The sequence below is a fragment of the Rhinolophus sinicus genome, chromosome 4 (assembly GCF_057876585.1).
Source record: "Rhinolophus sinicus isolate RSI-liver-muscle chromosome 4, RSI-T2T, whole genome shotgun sequence".
NCBI classification, from domain to species: domain Eukaryota; kingdom Metazoa; phylum Chordata; class Mammalia; order Chiroptera; family Rhinolophidae; genus Rhinolophus; species Rhinolophus sinicus.
Window position 1 is genome coordinate 88,651,252 of NC_142504.1, and position 18,920 is coordinate 88,670,171.

Genomic DNA, 18,920 nt, shown 5'->3' on the forward strand with positions numbered 1-18,920 from the left:
AGGGACCTGACAACAGAATTATCTTTACTACCTGGTTAGAAAATTGCAGTATGAATTTGGAAACATCAAAGGGGTGGGATAGGTTCCATCATTAAGAGAGAACATACACTGTATTATCCCATCTTTCCAGAAAATTCTAACCATGATTCCCACTGAAGAAGAGAAGCAGAAAATCCAGGAAGCTCAGCTGGCCAACCCTGAGGTGCCGCTGGGCAGCGCAGAGCAGTTCCTCCTTACACTTTCCTCCATCAGTGAACTCTCGGCTCGGCTCCACCTCTGGGCATTCAAAATGGACTATGAAACTACAGAAAAGGTAAGCGCTTAGGAAGAGAGGCAGCCAATCCTACATCCTCAGTGTTGAGAAAGTCAGTTTTTTATTGGTGAAGGTAGTGAAGCCTCATTCCTGAGAAAGGGTTTGAGTTGATTATGATGAGATTGTATCTATACTAAAGGACCAGCAGCCTGCCAGTGAGGGGTTATTCTAACGTGTCTGCCTGGCACCAGCCTCAGACACTGGATGGTAGGTACCAGATGACTGGTTTAAAAAAAAATCTATTAAACTTTTTTCTGACTCTTTATGCTTATTGTAGAAAATTTGGAAAATACAGAAACACAATATGGAAAAGTGATCTGTAACCCATCCACTTGATGGCAATCATCTAAACTGCCATTGACTATGACAATTAGCAAGTCATTTGGTAGGTCCCTTTGAGAGAGTATCTCAGAAGAAAGGTTGCAAGAGGTTGAGAGGAGAATAGAAGGAAAGGGACCTTGCCAGTGAAGACATGGGGAGACTCATCTTGAGTAGAAAGCAGAAGAAGCAGGCATCCTCTCTGGCCTGGAGCAATGGACGTGTTTTTGCTGGCTGAGCAGAAAGAACCAGTGGAGAGGAAAAGGGACAGGTGGACGGTGAGCTGGAGGTGAGCCTAATTGAGACGAAGGGCCCAGAGGCAACAGAATCAAAGCACAGGTGGAGAGGCTGCATGGTTTTCCTCTTTCTGCAAAGGAGGGAGCAGAGTCCTATAATGAGGGCCGGATAGGTAGCGGTGGGTTTCAGGGCTTCAGGAGGAAACTGTTGTATTTGAATTCATTTGAGAATCAAGCAGGGCTGAAGAAACCTAGCACTACTTAGGACACTTGGCATGACTTGGTCATAAAACAGCATGTCTAGGTGACTTTATCTAACAAAGTGGGGTAACATCATGGAGAAAACAGTTTTTGGGTCAGTGTTGGTTGGGGATAGGCAGGGCAGAAGTTAGGCTGAAGAGAATGAAGCTGAACCTTCCATCTGTGGGATACAGGCTAGGGGAGAGGCTCAGTAAGAATATGGGAGTGTGGGTGGGGGTCAGGCAGTGACAGTAGAGAGGGACTGAGGCCATGAAGCTACAGGGAAGGCTACAAGTCTGAGAGAGTGTGAGTTGTGAAGGCAATGGGAGTAAAGAAGATGGTAGCCTTCTAGAAAGTAACCCAGGCAAAGAGCTCACTAGCCAGAGTGCCTAGAGGGGAAGTTAGGAGACTTGAGTGGTCCAGGGACAGTTAGGCCAGAGTTGCCAGAGTCATCTGCCTGGTAGAAGAAAGGCAAAGAAGGCTAGGGTCCAGATTCTGAAGGAACGTGTGAAGGAGGAGTGTCCAAGAAGTCAGCGATGGGGAGAAGAGAGCAGGAGAGATGCTGTGACCTAACGGTCCTGCTTGTGCTTGAAAAATGGGCAGGAACAGAGGGAAGAACATTTGTCACCTCAGCACAAGCTCCTGTTAGTCACAGGTACTGACGTGGCCTCCACTGGGGAGGTTTGGGGGGCTAGACTTTCTTCCACTACCTTTTGGCACTTTTCCATGACAAGGAGCATGTGCCCATCAAGTCACGTGGGATTGACTTATAGTGAGGACTCCCAGGCACGGTTATTACCTTGTACAAAAATTAACAAGAACAAAGGAAAAAGGCAAAATGTACATTCTTTATCATCTTCCAACTTGTTTTAATTGAAAGGAAGTGGCAGAACCACTTTTGGACCTGAAGGAAGGAATAGACCAATTGGAGAACAATAAAACCTTGGGCTTCATCCTGTCTACTCTCTTAGCCATTGGGAACTTTCTGAATGGAACTAATGTAAGTTTTCTGCATCCCTTATGCTCCTCCCTCCCTTGTCCTTCCCTTCACATGCCAGGAGGTCGTACCTCAACTTTTGTATTTTCTTGCTAAAAATCTAGAAGGAATTTTGTTCTTAAATTATTAGGGCCAAAAAAAAAAAAAATTATTAGGGCCTATTTATTTGAAACTGTATCTTTCTATACGTAAGAAAACTTAGGAAAATAAACACTATTCCTTAGAAGCGTGGCTACTCTCAAAATTGACATTAGAGATATTTTATTCTATGCTGGTTTTTTGTTGTTTTATTTTGTCTGATATGTATAAGTACAAATATTTGTTTTTATCACTCAAATATTTGTACTTATATACATTATAAATAAACTTAAAACAAAACAAAACAAAAAGGCCTATCTTTGGCTAGTAAGTAGAACAGCAGTCAACCAATAAGAGAAAAAAGTTTTAGAGACCCAGCATCACAGCACCTGGATTTAGGGGACAGCCCGTGACTGATGATGGCCTTGGTGGGAAAGGGCTGGAGGCTCCTTTTATTCTCAGTGTGGCTGGTCCATGTGTGATCAGCTAAGAATGATGGAGCGTGTGGCCTGAGAAGCTTCGGGTCTAAATATTGGGCTACGCCAACAGGGCATTAAGTCTAATCATTTGTGCCTTTCTAAGACCTTGGGTAAATCTTGTTCTTCCTGCCTTTTATTTACTGTTCACCTAACAGGCCAAAGCATTTGAGTTAAGCTACCTCGAGAAGGTTCCAGAAGTCAAAGACACCGTGCACAAGCAGTCGCTTCTCCACCACGTGTGCACCATGGTGGTGGAAAACTTCCCAGACAGCTCGGATTTGTACTCAGAGATCGGGGCTGTCACCAGGTCAGCCAAGGTATGTGTGTGTGGAAATGGAGGGGCAGGATGTGCCTTTCTCTCAGATGTTGGGTCTTGTCAGTCATCTCTGAGGAGCACAAGCTCTATTAAGTAACATGCCAAGTGCTGCTTGCCTCCCCTGCTCTGGAGTTTGTGAATATGACTTGTCTCCTGCCTTAAGATCTTTTTCCCATCTCTGATTCTCTGTCAGATTCTTTCCTACTGAGGTATGAGAGGCAAGCCTGCCATCCCAGGACTAACCCTCACGTCCATTGTGGAGCAGTGTTACTCACCAGGCTGGATTCTCCAGAGCATTAAAACTCCCCAGCATGTTTTAGGTGGCCAAAAATGTCAAAAAGCTGCAATCTGACCCCTCCTAAGACTTCCAGAAGACCTTGCAGTGAGATGTTGAGCCAGGAAACAGAGGGCATGCCTGGCCCCCTGCCTCCCACAGATGGGCCACCCTGTGATCTTACACAGAGGGAACCGTTTTATGGGTCTGTAACCAGTATTGGGCCCTCAGCGGCAAGCTCTTAAATTTTGTCCAGAGTTAACTTCTTCATGAACTTGTGGTTTATTAGAAAAGAGACGGTCGGAATAGCTGGACATCCAGCTGCCCTCACTGCAGGAGTATCACTGAGGCTGAACAACCCCAGAGGAATCCCAAACACAGCAGAACTGGGAGATATGAGGGTCTTGGAAACGAGAGGAAACTTGTGGGTTGGGGCTAAATAGGGCACAGGAGCCAGGTCAGTGTGGTGGGAACTCCTGGAAACACAACCTGGTCTAAGGAGCTGAAAGCAGAATGTCCTTTAGTTCTGGGACACATTGGAATCTAGTATGAGAAGAGGAGGCAGTGATGGGCAGAAGGGGAGGAACGGGGGAGGGGCTTTGCTAAGGTCCCTCCACAGAGCTCTCTCTCTCTCTCTCTGCCTTCTTCCACAGAACCTGGGGGTTGGGACCCTGCCTTAGGAGCGCTAGGCTGGCAGCTGCCAGGTACATGGAGCAGGGGCCTTGAGCCAGCCTGACAATGGACCTGCCTTAGACAGCTGGAGGCATGGCTAACAATTTCCCCAGCTCAGGGGGCTTACAAAGGGCTTCTTAGAAAACAGACTCTTCTATTTCACAGGCACCCTTACCATGTTTACTCTGTGCCAGGCACTGTTCTGAAATCTTCCCAAATATTACTTCAGTATCGTAACCAAGGCAAAAGCCCCTTTGATAGTTCCAACAGGGGGTCCTCCTGTTGCTGCTCTGACACCCTCTGTGAGCACCTTCACAGAAGACAGTTGGTTAGGAATAAGTCGATTTGAGACAAAGTCTGCCTGGCCACCTAGATTCATCGTGGTCCTATTTCTAGAACCACCCAGAACAAGTCGGTTCTCTTTTTACGTCTGGTCCTTTGTTCTTTCCCAGGGCCTTCCCCTAGGTGGGGACTGCTTGTCACAAGAGTAATCCTGGCCTTGGAATTCTGACACCAGGCTAGTCCCCAGTGACTGCCAGGGCACCCCTCAGTGTCAGGTCTTTCCCAAAGGATGTTTAAGTTATTCTTAACTAATAACTAAATAACTGGTCCTTGCCTGAAGATTGGCTACACGAGCCAAAACTGCAGACAGCTTCTACCCATAGACGTTGGCAGTTACTAAAGGTGACAGTTGACCTAGATCCCTGTGACTTGCAACAAGAGGTCAAGAGAGCACCTACCACCACTTGTCAGATTTTACTTCCAAAGACTTCTGGGACGTTGAGGGGTCCTTCTGTGTAGACAGGTACAAAATAAGCTTCAGGAAACCCCAGCCCTACCTGCATTCATTCCATCCCCTGGCGTGTTGCACTTTGGGCCTCACTCCTGCAACTCACCATCTGCAGGATATCTATGTCCTTGAGTTGTCCCACAGCATCCCAGACGGACTCAGTCAGACTTGACTGTGCTTCGTAGTACAGCTCGCATGTCTTCCGACACATAGTGGCCCATTTGGAGCTGTCCTTCAGAGAGGACTTCCTGGCAATGGCGTCCTCTTCACCACAGAAGGCCAGGCCAGCTCTCGCCCTGGGGTGTAATGTTTCAGGGGCAAACCTAACCTTAAGTCATGATGATTGAGAACTTAGAACTCTGGAGCCAGAGAGATTTGGGTTCAAATCCCAGTTCTTCCCCTTACTAGCTGTGTGGTCTCTCACAAGTTGCTTAACCTCTCTATGCATCAGTTTCTCCCCTATGAAGTGGAGCTAGTAACAGAATCTGAGATCATGAAGTAATTGTGAAGACTCACATCTTGTGCGCCAGCTATGTCAGGCCAGGCGGGCAGCCAGCTGAGGTAGCTTTCCAGCCCTCCTCAAAAGACGCTACATTAAATTCAACCCTCCAACTGCTTTTCATCAAAAGGCTTCACTGCCTGGCTTCTATTGGCAGTGAGGTTGCTTTCTTCTGCCACCACCTTAAGGGCTCACAGTGGACTCTTGTCCCCGAAAAACCATCTCTCACATCTGTGTCTGCTGCCTGCTCTGCCCATTGCAGTGCTGGGCAAGCTATACCTGGTTAGACAGCACAGAGCTTACTGTGTATGTCTGAGCTGAACTGAAGTTACTTCATTGTGGATCAAGGGAGCTGCCAGACACAAATGAGGACAGATCCAGAGACTTATGTTTAGATTTATTACAATTGGCTTCAAACGTCCTAGGCCTCCTAGATGTTACTTGTCAATCCTAGGTCGTCTGGATCCTTTTCTACACTTAGTTCTTTGAACTATTCAGTCCTTCTTCTTTTCTAAATCTGCATATCTTTTCCTTTCAGCTGAATGCCAGGTTTTTTCCTCAGCTCTACCATTTCGTAGGAAAGTGAAGCCTTTCTAATCTAAACCCAGAATTTGATTTCAGGAAATCATTTCTTTCAAAGTCCCACGTACCCCTTGCTTACCTGAATCCCAGGGCTCTGCCTAAACTTGCCTTCTGTTTTGGCTCTTTGGCACCCAAGAATCCCAAGGGCATGTGGTGTCTTGCCTGGCCCCCAGGGCAGCTCTGTGTTCAGCACATCTTTATCCTTTCTGGGGACAGATTGTCTCCCAGAATCCACCTTTGTTGACTTGGTCTCCTCTGTTGTCTTTGGGAGGGTGGGGCTGGAGGTCTGAGGCCACCCCAGCAAATCCCCTTGGGCACTCACATCTGAGCCCTGCTCTCATGACCAGTCATTGGCATCTAAGCAATGGCTGGCCTTCACGCATCTTCTTTCTCCTGACTTTGTGTGCCTGGCTCTCATCCTTCCCCACATCGCTCACTCTGCATCTACCTCTCAGTCCCTTTTCTTCAGCTCACCTGTTTATCTGTTTCTTCCTCCCTGCCATCTTAATTTATTTTCCCCTATCCCACATTTCTCTCCATTAAATATCCTCAAGTGCATTTTTTTTATGACTTACTCTCTAAGTCACATGATTTCTCCTCTAGAAGTTCTATAAAGGTATTACTTTAGAAAACTTTATCTCAGGACACTTCAGTCAATCCAGACTGTTCCCACTTCCTTGAAGAGCACAGTAAGTGCTCTGTTGCATCTGTTCCTTGCACACGTGATTTGCATCTGCTGGCAAGACTACATGCTTACACAGAACACACACACACACACACACACACACACACACGGCTGGTGGGTTCTGTACATGCTCAGTGTTTGGTGATCACCTGTCTGTACAATGACTGGTCTCATTCAGCAGTTGTCTTTGTGTTCTCAGTGCCTGTTATGGGAACTGGCATATACCAGTTTCTCCATGAGTATTGGTTAACTGAGTAAATGGGGGGGGGGGGGGAGGGGAGGTAAGTAAAATAATGTGTCACGAAAGAAGCTGGCTGCCCCTTAGGGGGCCCCAGCATATTAGGGCCATCCGTGTATGACTATGGTGCATTCCTCTAACCTTAAATGAAATAGCATCTCTGAAGAACACGAGAGCTCTGAAAATTTTTATGAGACATCTGCTCAGTTCATCTTGTACTAGGGTTCCTTGATATCATGTTTTAATTTACAGTTTCCAAAGACTTTCCTAAGATTTCTTTCCAAATATGGGAAAAAAAGAAAAAAAAGAAAAAAAAAGATGACACTTGCATTGGGTTCATTTAGAGAACAGTTTTATCACTAAATAATTTGATGTCAAGATAATGACAGATACACATGTGGACAATTTTTAGACCATAAATATGTTTGTATTCCAAGATGTAAATTTGGTTTTGATGTGTATTTCTTCCCGGAGGCAGTTCGGTTTCCTGGTTCAGGTTGGGGTCCGGTTGTTTCAGCACGTTTGCAGGGTTCTCTCTCTGATTTTCAGGTTGACTTTGATCAACTTCAGGATAATTTATGTCAGATGGAGAGAAGATGCAAAGCTTCATGGGATCACCTCAAGGCAATTGCAAAACATGAAATGAAACCAGTTTTGAAACAACGAATGTCAGAGTTCCTAAAAGACTGTGCAGAGCGAATTATAATTTTAAAGATTGTCCATAGAAGAATAATTAACAGGTAAGTGGATTGAAGAATGTATAGAAACACCAGTAATATGGCATGTTGAAAATATTCTGCAAACCAAGACCTGGAGGTTGAATTTACAAAAATTATACTGTAAATTTTTGGTACATTGCAAGTGCACCTTTGATGCACGTGTTTGCTCATGGGTACTTAATTTTCTTACACACACACACACACACACACACACACACAGCAATAATATAATGCGATTGAATCTTGAGGTCGGAAAGAATCTCAGAAATGTTATTCAAAAATCCTCCTCTAATCAGGAATCTCTGACAAATTGACCCCTGCATCTCTGTATCTGTTTGAACAGTTCTTTCTACGTTTCTGTAGGGCAGCTCGACTTGTTAGAAAAGTTCTTTTTTTATATGAGCCACAGTATGCCCTCCAAGACCTTCCACTCATTGATTCTCCAATGGCTGCTCTGTGCTGAGACCTGCCTGGATGAGACTTGGGTCCCACCATGGGTGCCATCCTCTGGACCAGCCTCCCTCAGAGTCACAGGATCTAAGAGCACCCTGGGAGACACAGCAGTGATGTGTCAGGCCTTGCTTGCCTACAAGGAGGCTGCCTGGCGTCTAGGATGGCTCCATGGCTGTCCAGGGCAATCTCACCTATAAATGGAAACAGCGCCAGGACTAGAGCCTGAGGCTTCCAACGTCCCAGGCCAGGGCATTTCCTTCCATGCACCCCCACTTTCTTCTCCTTTGCTTCATCACAGAATGTGGTTGTAGGTCCCACACCTGGCTTCCAGGGTCTGCGTGCTCTGTCCTGGGCCTTATACCTTGGGGAGCAAATGTGTAGCTCTGCAGACCTCCAGGCTGTGGTCTCCTTGGAGCTCTGCTGGCAGGCCTCTGAAACAGGCCTCACTGCAGTTCTGGTAAGGGAGGCCTCCCTTGGGGCCAGCTAAACCACAGGCCTTCCATGGGGTCTATTCCTCAAGCACACTCCCCGGCCTGTGCTTGAACACTTCATTATTTTTTTAGTAGGTGTGTGGTATTTTCATTTATCCTGTACTTTTCAGATTTTTAAATTATTTTTTTCTCTCTTTCCTCCCTCCTTTCCCCTTCTTGTTTCCTTTCTTCGCCTTCCATGAAGCCATACAGAACTTTTTTTTCAATTACAGTGGACATACAGTGTTACATTAGTTTCAGGTTTCTCACATAATGATTAGACATTTATATACCTTACAGAGTGATCACCCAGTAGGTCTAGTACCCATCTGACCCTGTGACTATTTTTTTAAAACCTAATTATCTTGTCTGCAGGTGAGCCCTCTCCCAGCTGTGTCATTAGCTGCTTTGGTAACCATACTTCCTGGGTCTTGATCCAGACTGTTCGGGGGTGGGGTGGGATGGGGGTGGTAGTAGTCTTTAAATGTTAGGAACAGGAATAGGAACAGAATCTTCCCTCCAGGTTGACAACTATCCATTACTCCGTACTTTTGGAATTTAGTTGTTCAACTCTAAACCCGCCTCAGTGCACGCCATCTAGACCTCACAGGCGCCCTCCAGGTGGGAGGATCTCGTCAGAGATTTTGTCAGATTTCTCACTGAAATCAAAGTACACTAGGCTTTTACCACGGTTATAAACAGGAAGCAGGGAATGTCAACTGCTTTGGCCCTCCATGCTTTGTATGATACAAGCGATTTCTCACTTAAGAGTACTCAAATAAACAAATAGTTTCCATTTGGAATGTCATGAAATTGGAGCTATTTTATGAACGTTATAAAGCTGTTATGCCTGGTCACATTAATCATTTTGTCCCAGACAGATAAAAACTCAATGATACATCCATGTCTTAAGCTATGTATGTGTATGTATGTATGTGTGTGTGTGTGTGTATATATGATTTGTGTACATATGTATATATATGTGTATATATATATATATATATATATATATATATATATATATAAACATAATGCATATAGTGTTTGCTCTGATTGTCCTGTTCTCCCTGATAAGCTGGTCACCCAGATGACGGGTGCTCTTGCGTGCTCTGGATCCCTGTCTACTCAACCATTAGCCACCCCATTGGATGGCCAGCACGAGCCAGGAATCAGTTGTAATTATGGTGGGAGGTAAAAGGGGCATGGCTGAAGGTGGGGGGTTCAGGTGGTGTCCAAGCCACAGCATCCACATCATAGAACCCTGGGTACAAATGAAGTCGTTGGAGGAGCCCCATATATAGAACTGATCCAAGCAGGACTGTCCTGTTGAAATGGAGATGGGGGCTCAGAACACTGATGGCTGTGCAACCCCTTTCCCTCTGCCACCACTAGCATTCCCAGGACAGCCTACAACTGCTGTGGTCTAACATATTCCCTTTGGACATTGGGAAACTGAGACCCAGAAAGGAGTAGCTCCCTAATTTAGGGCCAGACCCTGGGTACAGGTGGAATCATCCTGGGCGTGCAGATCAGCTTAAATATAAGATTTCCGATGAGAGAGTTGAAAGCTACACCTTGATCTCTCTTCCTCACATGCGACTATAAGAGTTATATTTTTATCTGTGTAATTAGGAATTCATGTAATGGCACTTTTTTTAGAGAAACAGTTGTTACGCAGATACTGCTTTGAGGCTGTCTGAGTGTAAAGATGCCTGTCTCCTGGGGATTAACTCAAACCTCCACAGGTAGCAAATCTGCAGATTTATTCTCATGGCACTCAGATGTGTAGAGAAAATGACTTTTCTTTTTTTCACTATTCGCTGCATCTCCTTAATGACCTACTGCCTGGCCGGGTAGCAGTTGGCTAATCTAGCCAATCATGTAAACAGCTAAACAGTCAGTCTCCTGAATGTCTGGTCTCCAAGAATTCCACTCCTCCCTGCTACTCCTCTCAGAACTGGCTTCAAGGAACAACAATGATGTCTGTACCTCACTGGTGAGGAAAGCGACAGGCTCTCAGATGGATGAGGCCATCTGGAACCTCACTACCCTCCCACATGGAAAGGCCAGGACTGGTTCCACCCAACCTCTGCTGGTACCTCCTGCTTGATTGGCAGCTGAAGGGACAAGCCCTCAGGTCTTCTCCTGTGCTCCACCCATCTGCCTAGATCCTGTAGCTCTCCGTACAGCGCCCTCCATGTTGTCCAGAGCCCCTTGTACATCACATGGGATCTCCCAGGAGCTGGCGAGTCCAGCCAGGCCCTCTTGCGTCCTTTCCTCACTGGCCTGCACTTTGCACTGTGCCAGGAGTGCTCCATTTTGACCTGGAACCACTCCGTCCTCCTGATGGGGGACAAGTCCCTCTTATCCTCAGCATGTACTCAGGCTCTCAGCAGACCTCTCCCCGCGCCAGCGCCTCCTTGGGGGGAAGAGACGAGGACACACATCTCTGCTCTCTTCAGTCTTGGAGCTCAAGGGCAGATGTTCCACCTCCCTTTCTTGTCTGATAGGGTTACTCCAGTGGGTCCCCTCTTGATAAAGGAGCAGATAAAAGGACGTAGACAGTCCTTTTTAGGCAAAAACCTGGCTTTCAAAACTGTTGCCTGGCTAAGAAAATCTTGTTCTGGATGTTGGAATCTGCACATTAACCCTTCCTTTTACGTCACTGCACTAGCTGCTTAATCCCACACTGTGGGTGAGCAGACCCACGTATTCCCACAGATTCATGAGGCTGCAGTTACACTGTGGCAGGCACTGGAGAGAGACAACCAGGTGAGAGGTGGGAGGAAGGCCATCCTGGGAGGCACAGAGAACTACAGCATTTGGGGGGAGAGACAGGCAGACGACAAGTGAACTCCCAGCACCCCAAAATCCACACCTCCCCTTTCTCGGCCAGACACCCTACTCAGTGACTCAGATGAGGAAAGGGGCAGATGATAGAACAGATGAAAAACATTTGGCTCGTGCCTCAGGATACTGATGAGGGGAACAAGCACTCCATAACCATAGCACCTCCATGGCACGTGTTCTGAAAGTGGCAACCTTAGCTAACAAAAACCCTTTAAATGTTTTACTCCCTAAAAACCATACCCCCTTTGTTTGTCTGCGGGAATGTCATAGTATCTTTCCTTTCAAATGTACATCTCAATCTTTTTTCACCTTCATTTTACTTGTTTGTTGTTACTCCCCTGCTTGCAAAATATGTGCTTGAATTCTATTTCCTAGTCATGTTAAGTTTGGATCTCCAGTGTTCTAGAAAGTGGAGGATAGGACTCTTGGGTTGTATTTATGTATAAAAGAGGATCCAGGTATGGACTGATTGATTCTCCCCTTGATTCATTGCGCACAAAGATCTTGAGTAGTAATAAAGGCAATATATGTAATATATTACACTACCCTACCCTAATGTATCATATATCATATTGCATCACATCACTTCACATCTACAATATATAATGTCAGGTGGTAGTAAGAGCCAGGAAGAAAAATTACGAGTGTAAATAGTACTGGGAGCAACAAGAAGGTGCTGTTTTATATTGGGAGGTTAGGAGAGGCATCTCTGAATATGTGATATTTGGGCAGAGACCTGTGCGGTGACAGAGCGATGCATGCTGCTGTCTGTGGCAGAATGTTCTGGGCATAGGGAATAGCTGGTACTGGATGCCTTGTCAGGGCCTATGGTCTTCCCAGTGGAGTGGCCCCCCCCACTTCTCTTCACAGGCCCTGCAAGCTCTCAGGGTAGCCCCACCCAGGGTCCCCTACACACCTCACATGGGGCCTGAGGCCCTGAGGCAGGCTTGTTCGAGGAATCATGAGGAGTCCAGTGTGGCTGGGGTCATAGGAGATGAGGTCAGAGAGGTAGTGGGCCGGCTAGTGGGGCCTTGTGTGGATATACCACATATTGTGTAGTCATCTGTTGATGGACATTTGGGTTGTTTCCAGTTTTTGGCTATTGTGATTAATGCTGCTATAAACATTTGTGTAGAAGGTTTTGTGGGGCATGTATTCATTTCTTTTGGGTATATGCATAGGAATGAACTTACTAGGTCATATAGTAACTATTTTAGTTTTTAGGAACTGTAAAACTTTTCCACAGCAGCTGAACCAATTTATGTTCTCACCAGTATTGTACTGAGGGTTCCAATTACTCCACATCCTCACCAATACTTGTTATTGTCAGTCTCTTTAGTATAACCATCCTAGTGAGTGCTAAGTTACATCTCACTGGGGTTTTGATTTGCACTCCCCTAATAACTAATGGTGTTGAGCATCTTTTCATATACTTGTCAGTTATTTGCATATCTTTTTTTGAGAAACATTTATTCAAATCCTTTGTCCTTTTTTTATTTGTCTTTTTAGTGTTGCGTTGTAAGATTTCTTTTTTTTTCTTTTTCTTTTTTTTTATTGGGGAAGGGGAACAGGACTTTATGGGGGAACAGTGTGTACTTTCAGGACTTTTTTCCAAGTCAAGTTGTTGTCCTTTCAGTCTTAGTTGTGGAGGGTGCCATTCAGCTCCAGGTCCAGTTGCCATTTTCTAGTTGCAGGGGGCACAGCCCACCATCCCTTGTGGGAGTCGAACCAGCAACCTTGTGGTTGAGAGGACACGCTCCAACCAACTGAGCCATCCAGGAGCTCAGCGGCAGCTCAGCTCAAGGTGCCGTGTTCAATCTATTAGTTGCAGGGGGCGCTGCCCACCATCCCTTGCGGGACTCGAGGAATTGAACTGGCAACCTTGTGGTTGAGAGCCCACTGGCCCATATGGGAATTGAACCGGCAGCTTTCGGAGTTAGGAGCATGGAGCTCTAACCGCCTGAGCCACTGGGCCGGCCCAGATTTCTTATATATTATATATGTTGGATACAAACTCCTTGGCAGACATATGATTTGCAAATATTTTCTCCCATTCTGTGGGTTGTCTTTTTCACTCTTGAGAATACCCTTTGCAGCATAAAAGTTTTAAAAATTTTCATGAAGTTCAGTTTATCTATTTTTTTCTTTGGGTATTTATGCTTTCGGTATCATATCTAAGAAATCATTTACTAATCCAAAGTCATGAAAATTTATGTTTTCTTCTAAGGTTTTGATAGGTTTAGCTAGCATTTTTTGGTTTTAAACAGCATTTTTTAGCCTCCTTTACTTTAAATACATATTGTATGCTTTATTTTTTTGTATCATTTTTCACAAAAAACTCAGCCAATGTCCCTCAGTTGAAAAACAAAAAAAACCCTCTTTGAACTGTACAAGTTAGAGGGATCAAAGACAAAGTTTTGTTTGCCAACAGTGTTATCATCTATATAATACTGTTTGTTCTACATAAAAATTTTCCTCTGTCTCCAAATATTTTCTTTTTCATTTCCAAATAGCTAAAAAGTGGGCATTTGTTTGCTCATTTCTTTTTTAAAAATTTTAATAGAATCCAACAATTTTAATTTACAAAATAAATAGCTGAAATAAATGTATTTTGTGCTGCTCGTTTAATGTGTCCTAATTAAATTAAAATTGTATGTAATATTGCAAGAAAATATTTAAAAATATTTACTCAGAGAAAACTTTATAAGCATTTTCTTATAAACCATCAATTGACAGGTTATTCATAATATAGTCTTGTCTATTCCAAGTATTCATTAGAGCAGTTTCCCAAGAAATTGTTAAGCAGCGTTTCTTTATTCCTTATTCAGTTTTCATATAATCTAGACACTGTGCAATGTTTTCCTTAAAATAGTACTTTATCATTTTTCTTACAAAAATTTTGTGTATTCGTTTCAAAATAAAAAACATTAAAACACAGAGAAGCCAAAAGGAAAAAGTAATTAATTTCCTGAAATCCTGCCACCTAGACATATCCTCTCTCATAGAGAAAGTGAGTTTGAACTTGACTTCTGGTCATATTTTCACTTGAGAAAACTCTTCAACCTGAAAGTCTCAGGAATGAAGAACAATGTCTTCAGTTGATTGGTTTCTTATTGAAAGTCTTGAGACAATTGATTTTTGTGTTCCTTAAAACTGAAGCCATTGCCACTATTGTTTTTCATTGCAGGTTCCATTCCTTTTTGCTCTTTATGGGGCATCCACCTTACGCAATTCGGGAAGTGAACATAAACAAGTTCTGCAGGATCATCAGTGAGTTTGCATTGGAGTATCGCACCACCAGGGAAAGGGTTTTGCAGCAGAAGCAAAAACGGGCCAATCACAGAGAGAGAAATAAGACCAGAGGGAAGATGATCACTGATGTAAGTTTCATGAAATCAGCCTCTTTATGTCATTTTGAAAGCGCGATCAACCATAAAACTTCCCACAATTTGGGAGCTGTGGTTTTTTTTCTTTTAATGTGGAAAAAAAAAAAATCTCTCTTTTGAAAAGTGCTCTTAAACTTCTCCTTTACCTTGTCTGTGAAAATCTGCTATATAACAAATGAGGAGGTAGGACATGAAAGTTAAGAATATGTAGCTGGTGGAAGAATTTATGACCCATGGGGTGCGTTGGACAATGCTGATGACATTAAATGTTTGATTCCATTTTCAACCTCTGTGATGTGAGTAAAATTGGAGGGGAAAAAATATGAAAGATAATGCCACTTATCATAGGAAGACAAATGTACAGATTTGGGAATTGACTCAGAATTTCAGTCATCCTAAAGATGCTATATAACCAATCAGTTGACATACGGACCACCCATTCTAGGCATCTGAATAGAGGAATAATTGATGTGGTTGCTGAAAGATGTGATCTGATAGGCTCTTGGCAGTCCCTTAAATCAGAGAATATCAGGGTGGGAAGAGATCCTGGAGGATAGTGAATCCAACAGGAGTTCCCCTTGAGAGTCCTTGCATACTTACGTGCCTCTCCCACTCCTGGGCTCTTGCCCCATCTCTCCTACCTCAGTTCTGAGCCCAGTGGGCCATGGGTGCAGTGGATATTCAGATGGATGATGCTTCATAAGTGGAGGGGGAAGGGATGTGTGAAGATGGAAGAGGCAAACAAAGACACACAGTGCAGTTACCTCTTTCTGGTGTGCCTTTATGAAACTTACCGCATCTCTATATATATGTGAGAAGCACCTTGGCTCTCAATGATACAGGGAATGGAATGGATACAGGATTAAACCGTGGGGAATGCCATCATCCTGTGGGGTGCAAGCCTCACCTGAACTCAAGTCAGGCACATTTCTCTGGGGAGGAATAAAATTAATTAAGAAGACCTTATTGAGGTTGCCTTCTGTGCCCAGATGGGTGTTCATGTAGTAGGAGAAACAGAGGGCACACAACAACTGGCCACATTCTTGAGGGAGTCTAACCTTCCCATGGAGACCCAAATGCATCATCTTAGAAATTTTGTTGTGATTTTAAGGCAGTTCTGAGCAGAACTAAGGACTAATCCCCTCACCATCCACCCCCACCCAGACCCCTTGTTTGTTTGTTTTTTAATTTTCTGGACCCTTAGAGTGCTCAGATCAGTTTTTGCAAGAGTTCTTTCTATAACACCCTGGCTGTTCTGGATGCCACTGCCATCAGCTGAGGGGCTTCGTCTCCTCTTCTGAAATCTGGGTTCAGTAAGATCTTTAGCCTCCTGCAGGACAGCAACTCAGGAAGCAAACTGAATCCAGTTAGGCAGACTGTGGCCCACATTTCATTCCAAAGTATTACTTTTAAAAGTTTTAAAAAGGGAGTGTTTATTTTTGTGGAAATGAGACTCATTGGAGGTGAAAAATACAAGCCAATATGCTTATAGTTATGGAAACACGTCAAAATTTCTTGACAAATTCTTGAGTGTTTTTTTTTTTTTTTTAACAGATCTCACTAATTTTTAAATTCGGTCCTTCTCCGAAAACATTCAGATCTCCTATTTATAAGCAGGGGTAAATTTTTGTAGAGTTCAATTCAAAAAATATTTAAATTCCCATTCAAATCTACACAGTACAGGTTTCTTCAGGTTCACCGTCTACAGTCCCACAAAAAGTGGCATCATTCGTGTAGAAAGATTGCCATCTGCTGGAAAATTAGGATATTGTCAATTAAGGCAAAGGACAGCTTCGAATTTACCCAACTCGGAATTAAGCGCCTACTGTGTGCCCAGCAAGGCACGGCGCACCAAGGAAGATGTGGGTGCAATAAAAGACAAGCTTATACCCTAGGGATGTCACAACCTGGTTAGAAAACAGCATATCCACAACTTAAAACACTGAAAACAAAAACCAGGCAAAAGACTGAGATCACAAAGCCCAAAAGCATTAGAGCTGAAAGTGATTTTTAGAGCAAACTGTGTAGTGAATCACTTCTTTTTTTTTCTCTATCTCTCTTTTTTTTTTATTATTAGTTTCAGGTGCACAAGACAAAGTAATACTTAGACGTTTATCATTTATATCCCTCACACTGTGTGAACCCCCCTCCCCCATCCACTATCCCTCTGACATCGCACAGAGCCATTACATTTCCACTTATTGTTCAGCTTCAGCTTCAGGTGTACAGTGCAGTGATCAGGCATCTACATCATCCCTGAGGTGGTCTCCCAAGTGGGACAAGTGTCCATCGGATACCCTACCGCATCTTTACATTATTGATTACATTCCCCAAATTAATTTTCAAAACCCCCTGGCCATCTTGTGGTTACTGACTGTTTTCTAATCCCCTCACCTTCCCCCTTATCCGCCCCCCCCCCCGCCCATCTAGCAACCCTCAGTTTTTCCTCTATGTCTCCAAAACTGTTTCTGATTAGTTCATTCACTTATTCTTTTCTTTAGATTCCACATGTAAGTGAGATCATATGGTATTTGCCTTTCTCTGTCTGAGTAAGTCACTTTTAATATAGATGAGGATGGAAGTGGTAGCAATGAAATAAAGATGATTTTAGAAAAACCATTATTTTCTGAGGCACAGACAAGTCGGTTAAATCTAAAGACCCTGTATTTGTAGAGTCAGACCCATATCTGCTCTTGTGTACCTGTCTCGCTACTTCTTTCGCTGTTTCTGAAAATGCAAAAGGCTTCCTTTCTTAAAGTCCAAGGGTCCTCCCAGGGAATGACCAATGAAAAACTAAGTAATTCCTCATCCTGGTGTCCCAAACTAGTTCTCAACAAAATGGTGACATAGGCAAGGCACCACAGGCAGTTGTGGCCCTGTCTGCTGTGGTTATACTCCAGATGGGCTGTGAGAATGAAGGCTTTGCTCCGGAGGACTCCCACACGAGGGGGCCAGTGGTAATCCTGGGTGAGGCCCATGCCCTCGCTCAACCCCAGCTCCCTCTTCTGTGAAAAGGGAATGCTACTTACTTTGGGGGGATATTAAGAAGGATATAGATTTTGTATCTTAGCATCTTGCACATGTGCTAATTGCTGAAAAAAATGCCAAATATCCCTGGTTAAATAAGTAAGCTCCAAGATTTTTTTAAAAAAAATAGTATAGCAGGACTGTCATCTCTTGTTGTGATGCCATTTGGCGAGGGGCAATGTGGAATGTGATGAACTGGAAGCATTTTGTCGTTTCAGCTTCTTAACGTTTACTTGATTCTCAAAAACCTTGTGTCTGATTTGCTGGAGCCTTGCAAATACAAGTTAAACAAATACAAGTTAAATTGAGGGTGTGTTAAATTTAAAAATCAAGAGATTTACACAAAGTTCACCCCCAATTTATTTTTAGAAAAGGGGTATTTTATTTGAAGTTATTTCAGGAAGTTAATCTGGTGAGAATTAAAAGTATAGAGCATGTCAGTTCAAACAGCCTCCATGAGGGACAGGTAAGATTTTAAAACGAATTTAATTTCGTGTTTCTGAGGAGAGAGTAATATGATCCTTTCTGCTTGGGCCGTTGTTCCTCTTGTCCTGTCTGGACTATGTGTGGAAGGATTCTCGGAGGTTCAGACCCCGCAGCCTGGGCAGGGAAGGGTCAGTCTAGTGCTCGGGATGAGAGGGGAGGCGGCAGCTGACAGGCAGAGCCAAGCAGATGGAGACCAGTCCACTTACTGAGACCCTGATGGCACGCAGGTGGTGGTGGGTTCCACAGGATGTGGCCAGCTGAGTGGTAGGGCCCATAGCTGGGAGTGAGGTTTATAGTGGTCAGGGAACCAGGCAAGCTGGCTATCAGCCTCAGGGGCAGCCTCGGGAGACTGGCCTGGAGCCCCACAAATCCCTTCTGACTTTGGTTAGGACTGTTCTTGGGGCTCACGCAGGGAATGTCCAGAAGAAGGCAAGAAAGCTGTACAAGCAGGGCCTGGCAGCTCCTCAATCAAGAGGCTATCCCCCGGTTGTGGGGGCCAATTTGTTCATTTGAAATTTGATGTGACATTGAGACAATCTCATCTTTGCTGACGTCTGTGCCTTCTAAGAAGCCCTTCTGTCTTTTCCACCCTGTCCTGTCCTCTCGAGTAGACTGATGAAGAGGATGACACTGAGGTACGACTCTGTAAACATGAAGAATGCCGTGTTTGCCCTTCCCAGGCTTGCGGTGGGGTCTAACCTAACATAAGCAGCATGAAGTGTCAGCACCGTTCAGTGCTCTAAACCATGCATGGGTTTTTCTGGTTGACTTCTGTGTGATCGCTCTCCTCCTTACACGGGTTCTTATGCTGT

At 44.3% G+C, this 18,920-nt stretch overlaps 1 protein-coding gene across 23 annotated transcripts in view; it reads left to right on the forward strand.

The window, feature by feature from the left end:
• The window catches only part of FHOD3 (formin homology 2 domain containing 3), a 434,191-nt gene that overhangs the window by 397,865 nt on the left and 17,406 nt on the right, over window positions 1-18,920 (forward strand). For 18 of the 23 annotated variants that reach the window (XM_074340102.2, XM_074340106.2, XM_074340104.2 and 15 more), the window contains 6 exons: window positions 131-313; window positions 1,988-2,107; window positions 2,817-2,978; window positions 7,267-7,457; window positions 14,397-14,589; window positions 18,720-18,743. In XM_074340102.2, coding sequence (XP_074196203.2) covers window positions 131-313; window positions 1,988-2,107; window positions 2,817-2,978; window positions 7,267-7,457; window positions 14,397-14,589; window positions 18,720-18,743 — 873 coding nt within the window. The remainder of the gene's footprint in view (window positions 1-130; window positions 314-1,987; window positions 2,108-2,816; window positions 2,979-7,266; window positions 7,458-14,396; window positions 14,590-18,719; window positions 18,744-18,920) is intronic. The other 5 variants (XM_074340103.2, XM_088797965.1, XM_074340117.2 and 2 more) reach the window with 1 other exon arrangement.